We start from the raw sequence: 16,750 nt of genomic DNA, 5'->3' as shown, positions 1-16,750 counted from the left end.
CTTCCACGAATTTTCTGGGCAAGCTGGGCCAGTGCCTCACCATCCTGTGTTTGCAGATTGGGTCAAGCAGAAGCAGGCTACAATTGTCCTGCACAGGCATAGGAAAAGGTCCGATCCTATCCATGTGCCATATCTACAGATGCCACAAAGACTAGGATCATGTGTGGAAAGAGGGCCTCACACTTTCCCAGACCAGCAGATGCAATGCATGAGTGTCTGCTGGGCTTGTATATGGCATGTGTGTTGCTGTGCAATGCACAGTCATGCCAGCTACCCAGTTGAATATCCCAGCAAACAAACGGGAGAGTGGGAAGGGTATAGATGGAACAGCAGCATGTGGTGATTAGTCCAAGTCTGATAATTTCAAAGGTGCTACAAAGGCAGCAGGAAAGCAATACACAAGCAAAACGAGTGACTTGTAAAGGGAAAAGTCTCTTCCATTTTTCCTGGCCTGAACGTTTCCTAAAAATTCTGAAAACTGCAAATCCACATGCAAAGCAGCCCTCCTACCTGGCATCAGCTCAGCAAGGACACATGGAGGTGAGCCCAAGCATGAGGCAGGGGGGAAGGTCAAAGTAGGCTGCTATAATACCAACACCATACCCCTGCCTAATGGCTGAGGAAGAGAGATACAGGGAGATGAGCACCTTGTTGCCCCACTTGGCACACTAGATATCACATTGTTTCATGACCTGTGCTTCAGTTTGACTCTATTTGTCAAATCCTGCTATTGGAAGTGGCTGAAACAGTTAGATCTGCAACACAGCCAGGGTTCAGACTACATTTGTGAGTAAACTATACCATGCCAGAGCCTGTTTTCTAGCCCTGCAGCCACACCCACACCATGAAACTTTCTCAGCCTTCAAAACAGGGTAACAGCATTCAAATTAACTCTTGAAATAGTGCCTGCTTGATGCCAGGACAAAATATGCACAGAGACTGTGTGGATAACTCAGCCGTCACATCCAGGCTTGGGAGCTACGTAATTTACTGGTAACGGTGTAGCCATGGAGGAAGAAACAGACACTGCCTTGTGAATCTCCCATGCGAACGGAGGGAAATAGGAACAAGAAAGGAAGAAGGGAAAGCTACAGCAGACAAGAAGTAGTTGTAAGATGAAGGAAGGATCCAGTCTGTCTGTTTTCACTCTTACTGGGTCTTGTAGAAGCATTTTGGAAGCAAGTCAAGGAAAAGAAAGTTCCGTATTACTTCAGATGGATGCTCTTCTGTTCCATAAGAACATAAGAAAGGCATAAACCATCATTTCTGATGTGACAAGGAAGGACTCCTGTATCCACTTCACGGGAAAGAAACCCAAGCACTGCAAGACTGAAGTACTTCCCTGAATTACTGTACAGAGTTGGTGTAGAGCAGAACTATGGTACCATCATGAGCATCATTTCCTCCATGCTGTAAACACACTTGCCTGCCCAGAGAATGCAAGGAGAGAAAAACAGGAAAGAAATCCCTCTACTCTGGAGGTTGTGGAATCTCCCTCTCTGGAGATATTCAAAACCTAGACACATTCCTGTGCAACCTGCTGTAGGTGAACCTGCTTTAGCCGGGGAGGAGGTTGGACTGGATGAGCCCCAGAGGTCCCTTCCAACCCCAATCACTCTGTGATTCGCATGGAACAATCTAAACCAGCTTCCAGATTGTCTACAGAACAAAAAGTGGCAATTATGTGGTTAAGTATTATGGTTAACAGCTATATCCACTGCTCAAGATGAGTGACCACTATGCTCTATGCTTTCTGTTCTCATTGAGTCATATCTTCAAAAGCTAGACATGTTCACAGGTAAGAAAAGTGGATGAAATCTACTTTTCCTGCTCCAGTCAGTCTCCTTCTAAAAGTCTTGGTCAATTTCCTCTGCTACAGACTACAAGGAAAAGCATGTTTCCTCCTGGAAAATGTTTCACTAGGAGACTTTTTCCAAAACTCTTTAAGTTTCTGCTACGACCAGGAAAAATGCTTCTGAAGAGTGTATAGATGAATCTCCATTTGCCAGAAGAGTATCATTTCCTTGGCGAAAAAAGGAAACCAACCTCTCTACACATTGTTTTGGAAAGTCTTATCTGTTGCCCTGTATCTCTACCACAAAAGAGCCACCCTTTTCATAGCCTGAACTACACCTATGAGTAGCACCATAAAAAAATCTTTGCCCTCAAAATCCCCATTTCACTTCTACAGCTCTGCTGAGCCTAGCAAGTGCTATTCTGCCCGTCTGGATCAAAGAAACACTGATACAGCTGGGCTTTGCAGCTCAGGTCTGAAAGGTTTTCTAAGCTTTGGTGATAACAAGGAGTTACCCATGCTCTGTAGATCTCACCTTTGCTGGTTTCACTCTCCCGGACAAGGAAAGAGCCAACTTTGTTACCAGAAGTCAATAGCAGCCTTTCAGCATCTTTTCTGCTCAGAGTTTTAAAATACCACCTGGGAGACAGAAAAAGCCAAAATTGAAAAGGAAAACCTCTAAAAACCTCTAAAAAAATTCTTTCCAGTTAGTTCATTTTTTTACCATTACACACTGAAACCGAGGGCTGTTTTTATCAGCAAATACTTTGTTCTGTACTGGAAAGTGCCAGTAATAGGCTGTTTTTAGCAGATTAACACCAGATTTTGGTCACTTTGGGTTTATTTCACAGCTTAGCAATTCAGCCAGGGAAGAGAGTAGATGGTATGTGCAGCACCCTGTACATGAGAGAGGTGCAGGCTCAGCCAGAGCACAGCTTCTGAGGCATGCAAGAACGCAAGGCTCACCTGCAAGCGAGTATGCCCAGAGCAGCATCCAGGCAGACAGTGTATGAAGGAGATTGGTGGGCTGGAGGCTGGGCATTGTTTTCACAGCCATTTAAATGTACTCTTTGGATACAAAGAGAGTTTATGTCTCAACCACATTTCTGTGTGCTGTTAAATATTTGCTGAATTCAGTGATGGTTTTGTCCCTCCAAAAGGAGATTGCAAACAGGGCTGATCATTTATAGCTGAATGCCATAGAGGAGAACAAATCATGGAAACAATTTCTTCAGCTGCTTTTGTTATAGGCATAATAAACCCATTTGGCTCAAGTCTTTCTTACCATCCTCTTTGCAGGGAAATTCATGAAGGCTTTATTTGAGCTAATGGAACGAATAGTGTCAGGCTGTGGGTCTGGGCACTAGTACTCAGTATTAGTACTCAGTACTCAGCACTAGTACTGCCCCTTTTAATTGTTGGTGTGGTTCCTGGCACACCTGACACCCAGATTTGTGCACCCTTCCCGACTGAGTTTGCATACAGACACCTTCCTGGAGGCTGAGGAAGTTCAACACTGTGCCTGTGGTTGGACTGGCCCACTGGGGCTGAAGGATGGTCCCTGGTACTGCTAATTTAGCAGTGCAAATAGAACCTTTCTGTTTTTTCCTCAAAATCCTTGCTTTCCATGGTGAGTGCAATCAATGACACAGGAGTCATTGTCTGCTTTCCCCATGGCAGCATCATCCTCCCTGCCCTGCACCCACGTGGTGCTTAAAACTTCTCCTGAACTTTTGTACAGCATTATTAGGGATAATGAAAGACCTCTTGTGATCCAACCGAGCAGTGACATCTTCCCGCCACCAGGTAAAGCTGTTCCCGTATCCTGTTGAGAGACTGAGCTTTTTCAGAAATTAAAGCCCTTCATAACTGTTCATCATTCCTGAATTTTTGCACTTACTTTTCCTCTTCCAAACTGTCTACTTGTGCAACAAAGTTACTGGGGATGTAGCCTTTCCTGCCGCTGCTGAGGGATTTCGCCAGCCACCAGTCCCCCTCACTGCAAAGCAAGAAGAAGAAAATATGTGAGTTTTCAGACAAGATTTCATGACAGGGAAAAGCCATGAGAAGAGCATGATTTCTGGGTCTTTGAGCACTGGTAATAGGCCAGTGCTCCTTAATCCACTCTGCAGGTCCCTCTCAACTTCCTAGGACCACCACGAGGTTGAAGTCTGTTGGTGTCTCACAGACTTCTGGAAATCACTGTCTCTTTCCATGAAAGCAGAGGAAGCGTAGCATGACTACAGTCCCAAAGCTCTGCTGTGCACTCCAAGTGAGAGGAGGGAAATCTAGGTAATTTTGGATTTGTCTCTTGCACAAGGACATTGGAGTTCCTCCTTTCTTCTCCTTCCTTCTTTTCCCAGACACCTCACTGCTTTGCTCTCCCACCACGGATTCAGCCACCAGCTGTGACCAAAAGCCATCCCCACTCAGCAGTCTCCACTGCCCAACGGGCCTCAGCCCACGGCATCTGGATGAGAAATGTCACCTCTGGAGGACACCTCGTGCAACTGTCAAGAGCAGAGCACTCTAGAAGGCCAAATGAGCTGGGGACTCAAGTGCCCCTCTGCCCTGTTATGGACTGGGCGTATGGGCTGTCTGCCTATTCTCTAGTGAGTTTGAGAAGAAGGTGAAATGAAACCACATGTCTCTCTGGCTCGATTTTGTCCTTTCCTCTGACTACACCTAACCCACTTCCTTTGCAAAAGCACAATCAGCACAAAATATGAAACAGGGGCTAGGTTGTTGTTGTTATTTATGCTACTTGTACGCCTACTCACACTGGCTATGAAGAACGCCCCAGCAGTGTCCAGACAGGGACATTATCTACCACCAAAGAATGTGTAACCCAATGGAAACATGGAAGTGTCACCTTCTCCACCTTGAGGAGAGAAAGAGTACCCAGACTCACACTCTGAGGCACGGGCTCAGCTCTAGTGAGCTGCAAATTGGTGTCTGACACCAAGGTCCCCCCTTTACCAGCCTCACCATGCTCACCTTCACACCTCCTTCTGGCAGCAGGTAACTTACTTGGACAGGACTTGGAGTTTCTCTCCCTTGACCAGCTGCAGGTCTCGGTCACTTGAGGCAGGAAAATCGTACAGTGCAACCACAACAAAGTTATCTGGAAGAAGAAACAGCACCATTGAATCCAGCCTGTTCCCTGCTAGAGGAGGGATCATAGAATCAAAAAATGTTTTGGGTTGGAAAGAACCTTAAGATCATCTAGTTCTAAACCCCCTGCCATGGGCAGGGACACCTTCCACCGGATCAGGGTGCTCAAAGCCTCATCCATCCTGGCCTTGAACACCTCCAGGGATGGGGCATCCAAAACTTCTCTGGGCAACCTGTACCAGTGCCTCACTACCCTCACTGGAAAAATTTCTTCCTAAGATCTCACCTAAATCTCCCGTCTTTCAGCTTAAAATCATCCCCCCTTGTCCTTTCCCTGCACGCCCTTCCACATTTTTCCTGTAGCCCCTTTTAAGTACTGGAAGCCTACTTTAAGGTCTCCCTGGAGCCTTCTCTTCTTCAGACTCTCAGCCTGTCCTCGTATGGGAAGTACTCCAGCTGTCTGATCATCTTTGTGCATCTCAATGCACACCTGTATACAGCAGGGCATTTCACCCCGCTCACACACACAGAGGTTGTCAACCTCCTTGTCCTCAAAAAGCCAAGCTTTCCACCAACACATCTTTCCTGCCAACCACAACATCTGCTTGGTTACTAATAATGATTCACCAAAGTGTTTCCTGTGTATGTGTTTATAAAGTACTCCAGATCACCTTATCCACAGAATCCAGTGTGTCAACAACAAAAAAGATGTTGTGTGGAACAAGAAGGGTCATAAATATCCTGTCAGCCTTTGGCCTGATTTTTACATGATAGTAAATGAAAACTGCTGTAGTAAAATCTCCCTGGGTGAGTCAGGCATTTGACTCCAAAAGATGAGGCTTTCTTGACTGAAAAACATATAAAGTCATCTCAGGCTCTGTTATTCGACCCCATTGCTAGGGTTTAACTCTCCCTTCATATGCTCTTGACTCAGCCTGTGCCTTGCTGTCCCTTTTACGCGCTATTCCTTGCAGATATGGTGTCATGTTTAAGTCACATTGCTGCTTTCGAACCAACACCTTTATAGCCCCTGGCTGCTCTGCTCAGCTGAAGTTCCCAGGGCAGTGCTGTAGGCTCCAGGATCCCCTTCTCAATCTCTGGCCTTGATGCACTTCAGATGCTCTAAAACACAAAACTGATGCTCTGTGTCTCCCATTTCACTTGCAACCCATGTATATCTAGGCTATTATTAGATCTGAGGTCTCATCCTCTACCCTAGCATGTTGCTTTCATTCCAGCCATTTGGTGAAGCCTAAATTTTGGTGGAGTAAAAGAAATTTTCATTCTCTGTTGCATGCGAGCTGTGCTGTGCACAGCAAAGCTGCTGCTTGGTACACATGCTACGAGGCTGATAACCCACCCTGTGACAGATCTCTGCAGGTTGGAACTGAATCACTACCTTTGCGTGCTGGGGTTGTGCTCATGCTGCTCTCTGAGAGCTTGTGCAACTGTTCACATGTGCTTTGCAGGCTCGCAGCTACTGAAGCAGAAAAAAGCAGCTATTTTGGGGTAGATCAAACTCTATAAAGGGGACCAGAACATGCACAAAAAAAAAGAAAAGAAGAAGAAGAAGAAGAAGAAGAAGAAAAAGAAGAAGAAAAAGAAAATGAAGAAGAAAAAAGAAGAAAAAGAAAAAGAAAAAGAAAATTAAAGAATAAGGAGGCTATTTGCTGCAGAAAGGTTTTAGCTTGTACACAGCCAATTAATGCGCTGAGAGCGATGGAGGGTCTATAAATAGCATTTTTCAAAACAGACTGTCAAGCCACAGTCTCTGTGTGACCTTTTCAAATAATGCCACCAGCAAGAGAGCCAGACTGGCCCTTTTTCATAGCAAGATAACATGTCTCTGGGGCAACTTGGGTTTTGTGTCTGTGCAAGACCTGGCTGCTGCTTTGCTGGGAATTTATTGGAGAAGAAGGAGGAGAAAGAGTCACTGTGGGAGGAAATGCAGCTTTGTAAACCAAAGCTCTGCCCAGTTCCCTCCAGGCTTGTGAGGAGGAACTTGGAGATCCATTAGAAGTTTCAGCAGAACTGCACTCTCTCCTGTGTATGGGGAAAAGTATGATCAGTCACAAGGGAGAAGGCTTTGAAGTCTTAAAATAACTTTAATGGTTAGGGACTTCTTGAGGGACCTCAAAGCATTTGGCATCAGCAATGCACCCAAACTTTTGTTGCCTTCTTGAGAAAGTTGTTGTTATCACACAGCTTTTTTGACGTGAAAGGTTTCTGGGCATGTGCCTATTTCAGAGTGACCACAATGAATATGCTCATCCACATGCATGATTCTGCCCTTCTTGGAAGTAAGATAATGCCATCATTGCAATTCTACCTTGAAAAATAGAAGCAAATGTGTAAACATCTTTAGGCACAGAGTGGCCGTGTGTACCCGAAAACAAAACAGAAAATGTAGTTCTGATCTTGAAGCAACTGACATAAATACAAATAAACAAAACCAAAAATAGGAGAGGGAGAGAGAAAAACTGGAAAAATATTCAGATCACCTCTTATCCTCTCCTCAACATACACTTTGAGAAAGATGTATGTTCGCTTAAGTGAACCAGAAGAAAAGTTCTTTCTCCTCAAGCCAGCAAGACTTGCCATCTCAGAAGGAAAGAGACTCTTCCCATCTCTGTCAACCTACCAAGAAATACTTGGCCTGTTTAATGAAGTTAGCTCATGAGTGACACTACAGCAGAGAAGCCGTCAAGGCTGCTAGGAGTGACTCCTTCACAGATAATGCTAGCAGCCCGGAGACTTTGATTGTGAGCCAAATACATCCCAGCTCAGAGCTGCTGTCAGGAAAGTTAGACACCAGCTCAGTTTGCATAGGCTGAATGCCAGTTTGATGGCTTAATAAAAATGACTCGTTCAGTCTTCCCATCACTGACCTGTCATGAATGGAAGGTCTTTGCAACCATCTCATGGCCATGGAGCCAGGCTGAGACTGGACCAGGGTCCCCCAGAGGACCATGTATTGATTTAGAGCCATGCTAGGATGGTCATGGGGTAAACGACAACTTACAGCACATGTGTTGCCTGGTTGGCTTATAAGTTACTGCTGAGCTACGAGTAAATGCTACTGCAAATGGGCCCAGCTTTCTGTTCTTGCATGGCATGGGCTGGTTCATCAAAGTAAACTTGTGCTAGAAAAGCATCCCATCAAAACACATGAGCTCGATTACAGTGAGGGAGGGACGGAGTGCCTGTGGGTTAAAATCGGAGGAGCCCACAAGAAGGCAGATATTGTGATGGGAGTCTGTTATAGACCACTCAGCCCAGAAGAAGCAGCTGATGAGCTCTTCTATAAACAGCTGGGGATAGTCTCTAGATTGCTACCTCTTGTCCTTGTGGGAGACTTCAATCTTCCGGATATCTGCTGGAAGTACAATACAGCAGAAAGGAAGCAGTCTAGGAGGTTCCCGGAGTGTGTGGAAGACAACTTCCTCACACAACTGGTGAGTGATCTGACAAGGGAGGGTGCCCTCCTGGACCTGCAGTTTGTGAACAGAGAAGGCTTTGTGGGGGATGTGATAGTTGGAGGACGCCTGGGACAAAGCAATCATGAGATGATAGGGTTTTCAGTTCTAGGTGAGATGAAGAGGGGGATTAGGAGAACAGATACTCTTGGAATCCACCCAAGAGTATTGAAGGAGCTGGCAGATGTCCTTTCCAAACCCCTTTCTATCATCTTCCAGCAGTCCTGGCTGACTGGGGAAGTTCCAGTAGACTGGAGGCTGGCTGATGTTGTGCCCGTTTACAAGAAGGGTTGCAGGGAAGATCCAGGGAACTACAGGCCTGTCAGTCTGACCTCAGTGCCGGGGAAAGTCATGGAACAGGTAATCTTGAGTGCTATGAAGCACATGCAAGAGAACCGGGTGATCAGGCCCAGTCAACATGGGTTTACAAAAGGCAGATCTTGCCAAACTAACCTGATCACCTTCTATGACAAAATCACTCAACTACTGGATGGGGGAAAGGCTGTGGATGTAGTCTTCTTGGACTTCAGTAAAGCCTTTGACACAGTTTCTCACAGCATTCTTCTTCACAAACTGTCAGCCTCTGGCCTGGATGGGCGCACACACTCCTGGGTTGAAAACTGGTTGGATGGCCGGGCCCAGAGAGTGGTGGTCAATGGAATTAACTCCAGCTGGAGGCCAGTCACAAGTGGGGTTCCTCAGGGCTTGGTACTGGGTCCAGCCCTGTTTAATGTCTTTATCAATGACCTGGATAAAGACATTGAGTGCACCCTCAGCAAGTTTGCGGATGACACTAAGCCGGGTGGAAGTGTGGATCTGCTGGAGGGTAGGGAGGTTCTGCAAAGGGATCTGAACAGGCTGGACTGCTGGGCTTAGACCAATGGCATGAGGTTTAACAAGGTCAAATGCTGGATCCTGCACTTGGGGCACAACAACCCTATGCAGTGCTACAGATTAGGCGAAGTCTGGCTAGAAAGCTGCGTAGAAGAGAAGGACCTGGAGGCGTTGGTTGACAGCCAACTGAACATGAGCCAGCAGTGTGCCCAGGTGGCCAAGAAGGCCAATGGCATTTTGGCTTGTATCAGAAACGGCAAGACCAGCAGGTCCAGGGAGGTTATTCTCCCTCTGTACTTGGCACTGGTGAGACTGCACCTTGAGTACTGTATTCAGTTCTGGGCCCCTCACCACAAGAAGGATGTTGAGGCTCTGGAGTGTGTCCAGAGAAGAGCAACAAAGATGGTAAGGGGGCTGGAGAACAAGTCTGACGAGGAGCAGCTGAGAGAGCTGGGGTTGTTTAGCCTGGAGAAGAGGAGGCTGAGGGGAGACCTTATTACTCTCTACAACTACCTGAAAAGAGGTACTGGAAAGGAGGGAGCTGGCTTCTTCTCGCAAGTGACAGGGGACAGGGCAAGGGGGAATGGCCTGAAGCCCCGACAGGGGAGGTTCAGGCTTGACATCAGGAAACAATTTTTCACGGAAAATGTCATTGGGCACTGGAACAAGCTCCCCAGGGAGGTGGTTGAGTCACCTTCCCTGGAGGTGTTTAAGGGACTGATGGATGAGGTGCTGAGGGGCATGATTTAGGGATTGTTAGGAATGGTTGGACTCGATGATCCAGTAGATCCTTTCCAACCTAGTGATTCTATGATTATATGATTCATAGTTGCTAGTGGCATACCAGCCTTTTTGCTGTTGTCACCAAGAGGAATGCCATTAGATCCCATTGGTTATGTACAAGACTATGGGCTGAGACTGTTGCATCTCCCAGCTGGTCAGCAAGACCAGATGTGGCACTTTGAGAGATGTGTCCTGGGGCATCCAGGCTTGAACTGCAAGAGTGCTTTCTATCAAATACCTCTCTGCCTTTTGCTTTGACACAGTGAATATTTTCATGGATAATTTCTGTTTTCCTCATAAAATTGTATCAGACCCAAATGAACAACTTTTTTATTAGAAAATGTGAACTTTTTGAGCAATTCCCTCTCACCTTCCTTCCCCCTCTTGCTCTTGATTGGCAATGCCCATTTTTGATGAGAAGTTTTATTTCCCATTGAAAAGTCAGCCTTTAGAGTAGAAGCAATCCCTCCTTTTCCCAATTAAGATCAAACCCACGTTTCTGACAGCATTCCTTTCAAACTCAAATCCATACTCAGGGAATAACAACAAAAACAACTAAGAGCATTAATTCTGATCTTGAGATGTCTCAAAAGACCTCAGCTTCCACTCCCTGAAAATCAGTCCTATCCATATCATAGTAGCAAAAAGCAAGCACAGAGGCGCAAGAAATTGCAGTTCCTTATCTAGAATAATTGGTCTTGCAGAGAAACTTTTTCTTTGTGCAGTGGAAGTTTGTTATAATGCCTGAGGACAAACACCCAAAACAGCCATCTCTCCCCACTAGTGGTACATAAATCCAGCTGTGAGCACCCAGCAGAGCAAGTGCAGGAGTTATTCTATCTATTTGTTGTTTTACATATCCAAAGGAAGAGAATAGCAACAGATGTAGCGATGGAGCTGTTGTGCTTGGGAACCACCATCTCGGGCCAAGACTTTGCTGTGCTAGGGGCTTTAGAAGTGCAGTATTAAAGGTGTTTTGACTTCTTGGAGATCCAGAATGGACCTTAAATACATCATAACGGCACAGGAAGGACATGGATCTTCAAGAGCGAGTCCAGAGGATGGCCATAAGGGGCTGGAGCACCTCCCACACAAAGAGAGCCTGAGAGAGTTGGGGTTGTTCAGCCAGGAGAAGAGAAGGCTCTGAGAGACCTTAGAGCAGTCTTCAGTACTGAAAGGGGCTATGGGAAAGCCGTGAAGGGAGTCTTTGTCAGGGATAGGATAAGGGGAAATGGTTTTAAGCTGAAAGAGCATAGAATTAGATTAGATATTAGGAAGATATGTTCTCCTGTAAGAGTGGTGAGGCACTGGCAGAGGTTGCCCAGAGAACTCATAGCTGCCCCATCCCTGGAAGTGTTCAAGGCCAGGTTGGATGAGACTTTGAGCAACCAGATCAGATTAGAACAGGATAATCTTTAAGGTCCCTTCCTACCCAAACCGTTCTATGATTCTATAAGTGCTTAGGGAATCACAGTAAAATTAACGAGACTGGCAAAGTGCAAAAAAATACTTCAAGTTAAAAGTGAATTGTTGATGCTGCCGACAATGTACTTGAATCCAGAGTTACAGACTCCTTGCATTCCTTTGTATTACTTAAATTAAGCAAAATAATGTCAGGAAGAATTAGGCTTCTGTTAACAACAATAAACAAATTATTTCTAAGACAGTGGTGTGAAAGCTTGAAACTGCAAAACAAGTTGCACAACACTGAGATCAGGAAAAAAAATTCAAAATGTAAGGAAGGTAAACAAAAAATGAAAAGAATAAATAAAGAAAAAAGTTTTTAATTTTATAGTATTTCACATTTCCATAGTCAATAATTTTGCCTGATTGAACTTGAAGTGCTCCCCAGAATACTGTTCAGGTCTTTGATTTTTTTAATATGACTGAATTGCCTGGATTTTGCATTTCTCTAGCAATTCATTTTAATTGCTTTCTTGAGGAACTAGAGTGGAATTTCATTGGAGCCAGATGATCTTTAAGGTGCCTTCCAACCCAAAACATTGTATGATTCTATAAGAATATCTCAGGTATCACAAATATCTTGTGTAGTTCTATCAGCTCATTTTGCCACTGAAGACAGAGTCAGACGGACCCTTGCTTCTGAAAACTCAAGCACTTGTGGAGAAAATAAGAAGTTCCCCAGACTGTGAGTGTGAGTATTCCTCCAAAACTGGAAGTGAACCTAAGAAACCAAAACATTTGTGAGAGCTGAAAATGGCTAATATGGTACTTAATGCATTTTTTAGCATCTTTCCACTTCTGCCTTCTGGCACAAAGCAGAAGTAAAAGCCGCCTCCTTGAAGATAGCTTCTGTTGCGCTTCTCACCAGAGTGCGAAGGTTGATAAAAACCCTGTGATAAATGGGCGATGTCTGCTCAGTTGTGAAGGTAGGAGAGCACGGCCACTTGGAAATGTGGAGTGAAAACAATTTTGCAAAAGAAATCGTGATTTCTGGAAAAATAGTACTTCCACAGAAACGCACCCCAATTCACGTGGTTCAATCCTACATCTCCCACAAATTTGCCTCTATTTCAAAAGTCAGTTTTTTAAGAACATTTTGATATTACAAGATTTCTCTGCCACAGAGCAGAGACACTCCTTCATCATCCATAATTCCACGAGGACCGTTCCACCTATCCTATTCTGCTGTTCCACCTAACCTATTTCTTTGTCACCTCACTTCTCCCATGTGAGGAAATTTTGTGTGTTGCTAACTGCTTTCCTTCAAGTTTCCTTTACTTCTTGCCCTCTTCTAGTTCTCTCTCTCTCTCTCTCTCTCTCTCTCTCTCTCAGTCCTTAATCTGCACAGCTTCTTTGACAGAAAAATATACAAATTCCTCTTGGAAGCTGAGCAGAAGTAGCAGAGGGCTTCCTGCTGAAAGGCAATAATCTACAAAACACCGGCTGTAACCTGCAGAAAATGGCAGAGGTGGGCGAAGCCAACAAAGAGCCTCCAAGCAAGGGCTCTGCACATCCTTATTTTATACTCTTTTCTTTCCTCTTGTTCTCTTTGTAGTCTCTCTGGGCTCTCTGATGCCTGCTATTTCCTCTGAAATTTTCAGCTAACAGGTTAAAGCATCCACAGCCTGTCACTCTGCAGACAGGGCAGCAGACAAAGAAATCTTATACACTTGATGTCTCAGATATTGCCTCGCTCAACCAATGAAGAAAGATTGCTTTTCCCTCTTAATTTCTTTGATTGAGCAAGGGAAATTGGCAGCTACAAACAGTTAGATGTAAACTGAACCTTCCCAAACACACTGATAAACTCCCAACCCGGCAGTGCTAAAGACACAGAAATTGCACGCCTGTGACATAGCGGTTTGTTCTCAAGACCTGCTACTGAGGGACCACCACGTTTCAAAACCCCATGGGAAGAAAACAGCAATTGAGCTAAGAATCTTACCTTGTACAGAAGCTTGGTTTAGATGAGGGATGTTGATAAATTGTCTGCCCTTAGGTAGAAATAGAAAGAAAATAAAAAACATTTATTACTTCACTGTGTTTGCAGGAAGACCTGCTCTCAGCTTCACAGACAAGTGGGAGTCTGATCTGGAGCCCACTGTAGTCAGTCAACAGCCCCTGCATCTGTCTCCATATGTGCCGTGATGGCTTTAGCACATTATGCCTTGATGTGTTCGTAACTGTCTTGGCAGTCAGTTTGCATAATCTCTGGTTCTCCTCAGAATAAAAACATAAATCTGGTACCCACTCATTGAAACCCTGGTCTATCTAACATTTGTGTACTGTTGCCAGATTTCAGATCAGTGAGGGATGAGACAAAAACGGTCCCATTGAGAAATGAGAAATACAATATTACTTAAAGCGGAAAACTTGGGATGATCTTTGCCATAAATGTCTCAAGGCTCAGGGAGATGTTAAAGAAATGGAGGCAGCAACTATACCAGTAAATTAAATAGCAGCGAGGTACTGCAACTCACCCAGGCACACATTTAAACTGTTGACACGGTCCCTAGTTTGATTTGGCCAGACCCTGAGAGTGACAGATTGACCACAGGTCACTCCGAATTCATAGCTGGGATGCAACAACACTGTATTGTGGGCTAGGAGCTTAATACTATAAAACAGCCAGGTGGGCTCTGCTGGACTCTACCCAACTTCAAATGCCACTCCTGTGACCAGTCCAAGATACAGTACCCAGAGACTAAAGTGGGTGTTTGATGACTGCCAGGTATTTTTATACATGTGCAGAAGGACTGAGCAACAGACATTGAACTGAAAATATCTAGTGCTTTCTGTCCACACCATCCCTTCACTGCTTCCTGCTGAGCAGCAGTGTGGGGTGAGAGAGCAGCTCATACACTGCTCTTACTAATTTAACTGAAAGAAATATGAATTTCCCCCGACATGTTAAAGCTTAGTGCCTGTGGCAAAAATACAAAAGAGTGTCAGAAGGTGATTGATGGTACTGTATTTATACTCATTGCAGCTCCTCTCCAGTGAGCTGGAGAGAAGAATTTTCAGAAAATAATATCTTACTGGTCACTCTGACATCTGTTGTCATTGAAACTGGACTTCATAACCATGGGACAACTCAGAAATGAAAGTAAAGGAGTGAAAATCATCTCCACCTGTCATCAAAAATAATGATAGGCAATTCCCTTCCCTTCTCAGAGCACAAGACATGAGTTAATTTTCACACAACAGTTGCATCTAGAGTTTCTCTTGTGCTAGATGATGGGTACGGCACTGATAAGAAAAAAAAACAGTGTCCTGTCTTCTGTACAGGAACAGACTGATAAAGTGACTTCCCAAGTTTAAAGGAGTTGTCATTTGAGGTCCCCTGAATCCTTTCTTAGTGTTTTACTCATCTGTGTCTGTGCATGCAGGAGCCACAGGAATTTAAATGGAGCAGCACATGATCTGCACTCCTGTTTCTCAGCCCACCTCAACATATATTATCTGTAGAACCTCTTCAGTGAACCTGTTGTTCTCCCTGGTGGCACAGTTTCCATTGCGGTTTGCAGCTTTGAATCTGACTGATCTTTGTGCTGTTTGCAAGTCAGCAACGCCAGCCTGGGTTGCAAAGTGCTGAAGGCAGCAGCCCTGTCTAAAAGATATGGCAATCAGCTCAAAATGACTTGTGTTTAAGCAATGCACACCACACAGAGCAACAGCCTCTAAACCTTTTCCCTGTCATGCCTATCCTGCTCTCCAGTTCAGCCCACACAGATAATCGTACCAGTCTCAACACAACGCAGCCTTTCAGCGCCCTACCATCCCTAGCCCATGCAGACAGTTCACAGCCATAATGTATCCTCAAGTAGAAAATATCACTCTTTTTGACAGAGAAAAACCCTAGAACAAGTAATGCTTCATTGAACAGTTCTCCCCATGCTAAGAAACTCATGGTGGAATGCTAGGCATAAATATTTGTTTTCTGCCCTTCGGACAATATTTGCCACTCCGTAACTCTGGACACTAACTGAGCTGTGGAGGATCCCAAAAGGACACAAAACTGCAGCCTTACCTTGGGTGGGGCGGGGGGAGGCTTACTCTTGGTTTTTGGGTTGCTCCCAGAAGTGTGTTTCTCACTGGATGTCAGTGGATGTTTGCTTCCAAGCAACCCCATCCTGGAAGGAAGACCAGAAATTACTTGTTAGTGAGACTGCTCTTTGGAAAAGGAGCAGATGCTGAGGAACAAAACAGTCTTCTCATTCATGAAGAACAAGTTGGAGAAGATGAGAAATTGGAGAAGTGGGACAGTAAAGAGAAGAGTCTAAAATCATCTACATCATCTAAAATCAATCTACAGCCCTCCTACTACCTTGGACCTTGCGAACCCCATAATTTCTGTTCCCACACAACCCTGCTGTTTCATACTTGGCAGATGTGGCTCAGACAGGCACTGTAAGTCACCAGAAAAATAAGTGGACACAAATCTGTTTTGGATATGTCCTTGGTACAACACAGAGATCCCCATGTGGCACTGAGCAGACTTGCTCCAGCATTCTGTGATGCTGCATGCATGCAGTGCTGGAAGGTCGAAGAGAGGATGCTGGAGATCCTAGGGAATATCACCCTTCTGAGCTGTTCAGGTGTAGCAGGGCTTGAAGAGTGTCACATAGTCCCCAGACCCTGAAAGGAATACTTGAAGCCGATATTACTGAAGTGCTATTGCCACAAGCGCCTCAGTTATCTACACCATCCAGCTCAAAGCCTGCCCTAGACCATGCTTTGAACCAAAGGCATTGAAAGGTGAAGGATACATGTCCATAAAACCTCAAACCACTCAAACCCTGAATACCTACAGCTGAGCAAAGACACTTTGGCTGCTATTCTTGCCAAAACACCTCAAGGTCTGCAATGAACATGAAGGATTGGGGATGGGAGGTCCAGGAACCAATGTGGTTAGTGAGTTCCCCCAAACACCAGTCTGGCACCGCGTCATGATAGTTAGACTCAGATCTGTTGAAAAAAGCTTCCAGCAAACCAGACTTATGGGAAAAATATTCTAGTAAAAGCAACTTTTTTCTTTTTCTTTTTCCCCCTAGCATGCATCTAATATTTCAAAACCTGGAACACTGAAAGGAGGTTTCTAACAGAGCAAAACCAATATTTCAAAACCAATATATTCCTTTTTACCTCATTTTTATTGATAAAGTGAGCAAAATGGAAGTAATCAGTGAAACATTTCAGGACAGCCCAATACACATTTTTCATAGAATGATAGAATTATAGAATCATAGAATCATAGAATCATAGAGTCATAGAATGGTGTGGG

At 44.8% G+C, this 16,750-nt stretch overlaps 1 protein-coding gene across 1 annotated transcript in view; it reads right to left on the bottom strand.

Moving 5' to 3' along the window:
- BLK (BLK proto-oncogene, Src family tyrosine kinase) overlaps window positions 1–16,750 on the bottom strand; it is a 49,846-nt gene that overhangs the window by 16,523 nt on the left and 16,573 nt on the right. The window contains exons 2-6 of the mRNA XM_009562566.2: window positions 15,497–15,599; window positions 13,412–13,460; window positions 4,826–4,919; window positions 3,696–3,794; window positions 2,331–2,434 (exon numbers count right to left, since the gene is read on the bottom strand). Coding sequence (XP_009560861.2) covers window positions 2,331–2,434; window positions 3,696–3,794; window positions 4,826–4,919; window positions 13,412–13,460; window positions 15,497–15,598 — 448 coding nt within the window. The 5' untranslated portion in view covers window position 15,599. The remainder of the gene's footprint in view (window positions 1–2,330; window positions 2,435–3,695; window positions 3,795–4,825; window positions 4,920–13,411; window positions 13,461–15,496; window positions 15,600–16,750) is intronic.

The sequence above is a fragment of the Cuculus canorus genome, chromosome 3, assembly GCF_017976375.1.
Source record: "Cuculus canorus isolate bCucCan1 chromosome 3, bCucCan1.pri, whole genome shotgun sequence".
NCBI classification, from domain to species: Eukaryota; Metazoa; Chordata; class Aves; order Cuculiformes; family Cuculidae; genus Cuculus; species Cuculus canorus.
Note: the sequence above shows the minus strand (reverse complement) of the source record. Positions and strands in the feature narration are given on the sequence as shown.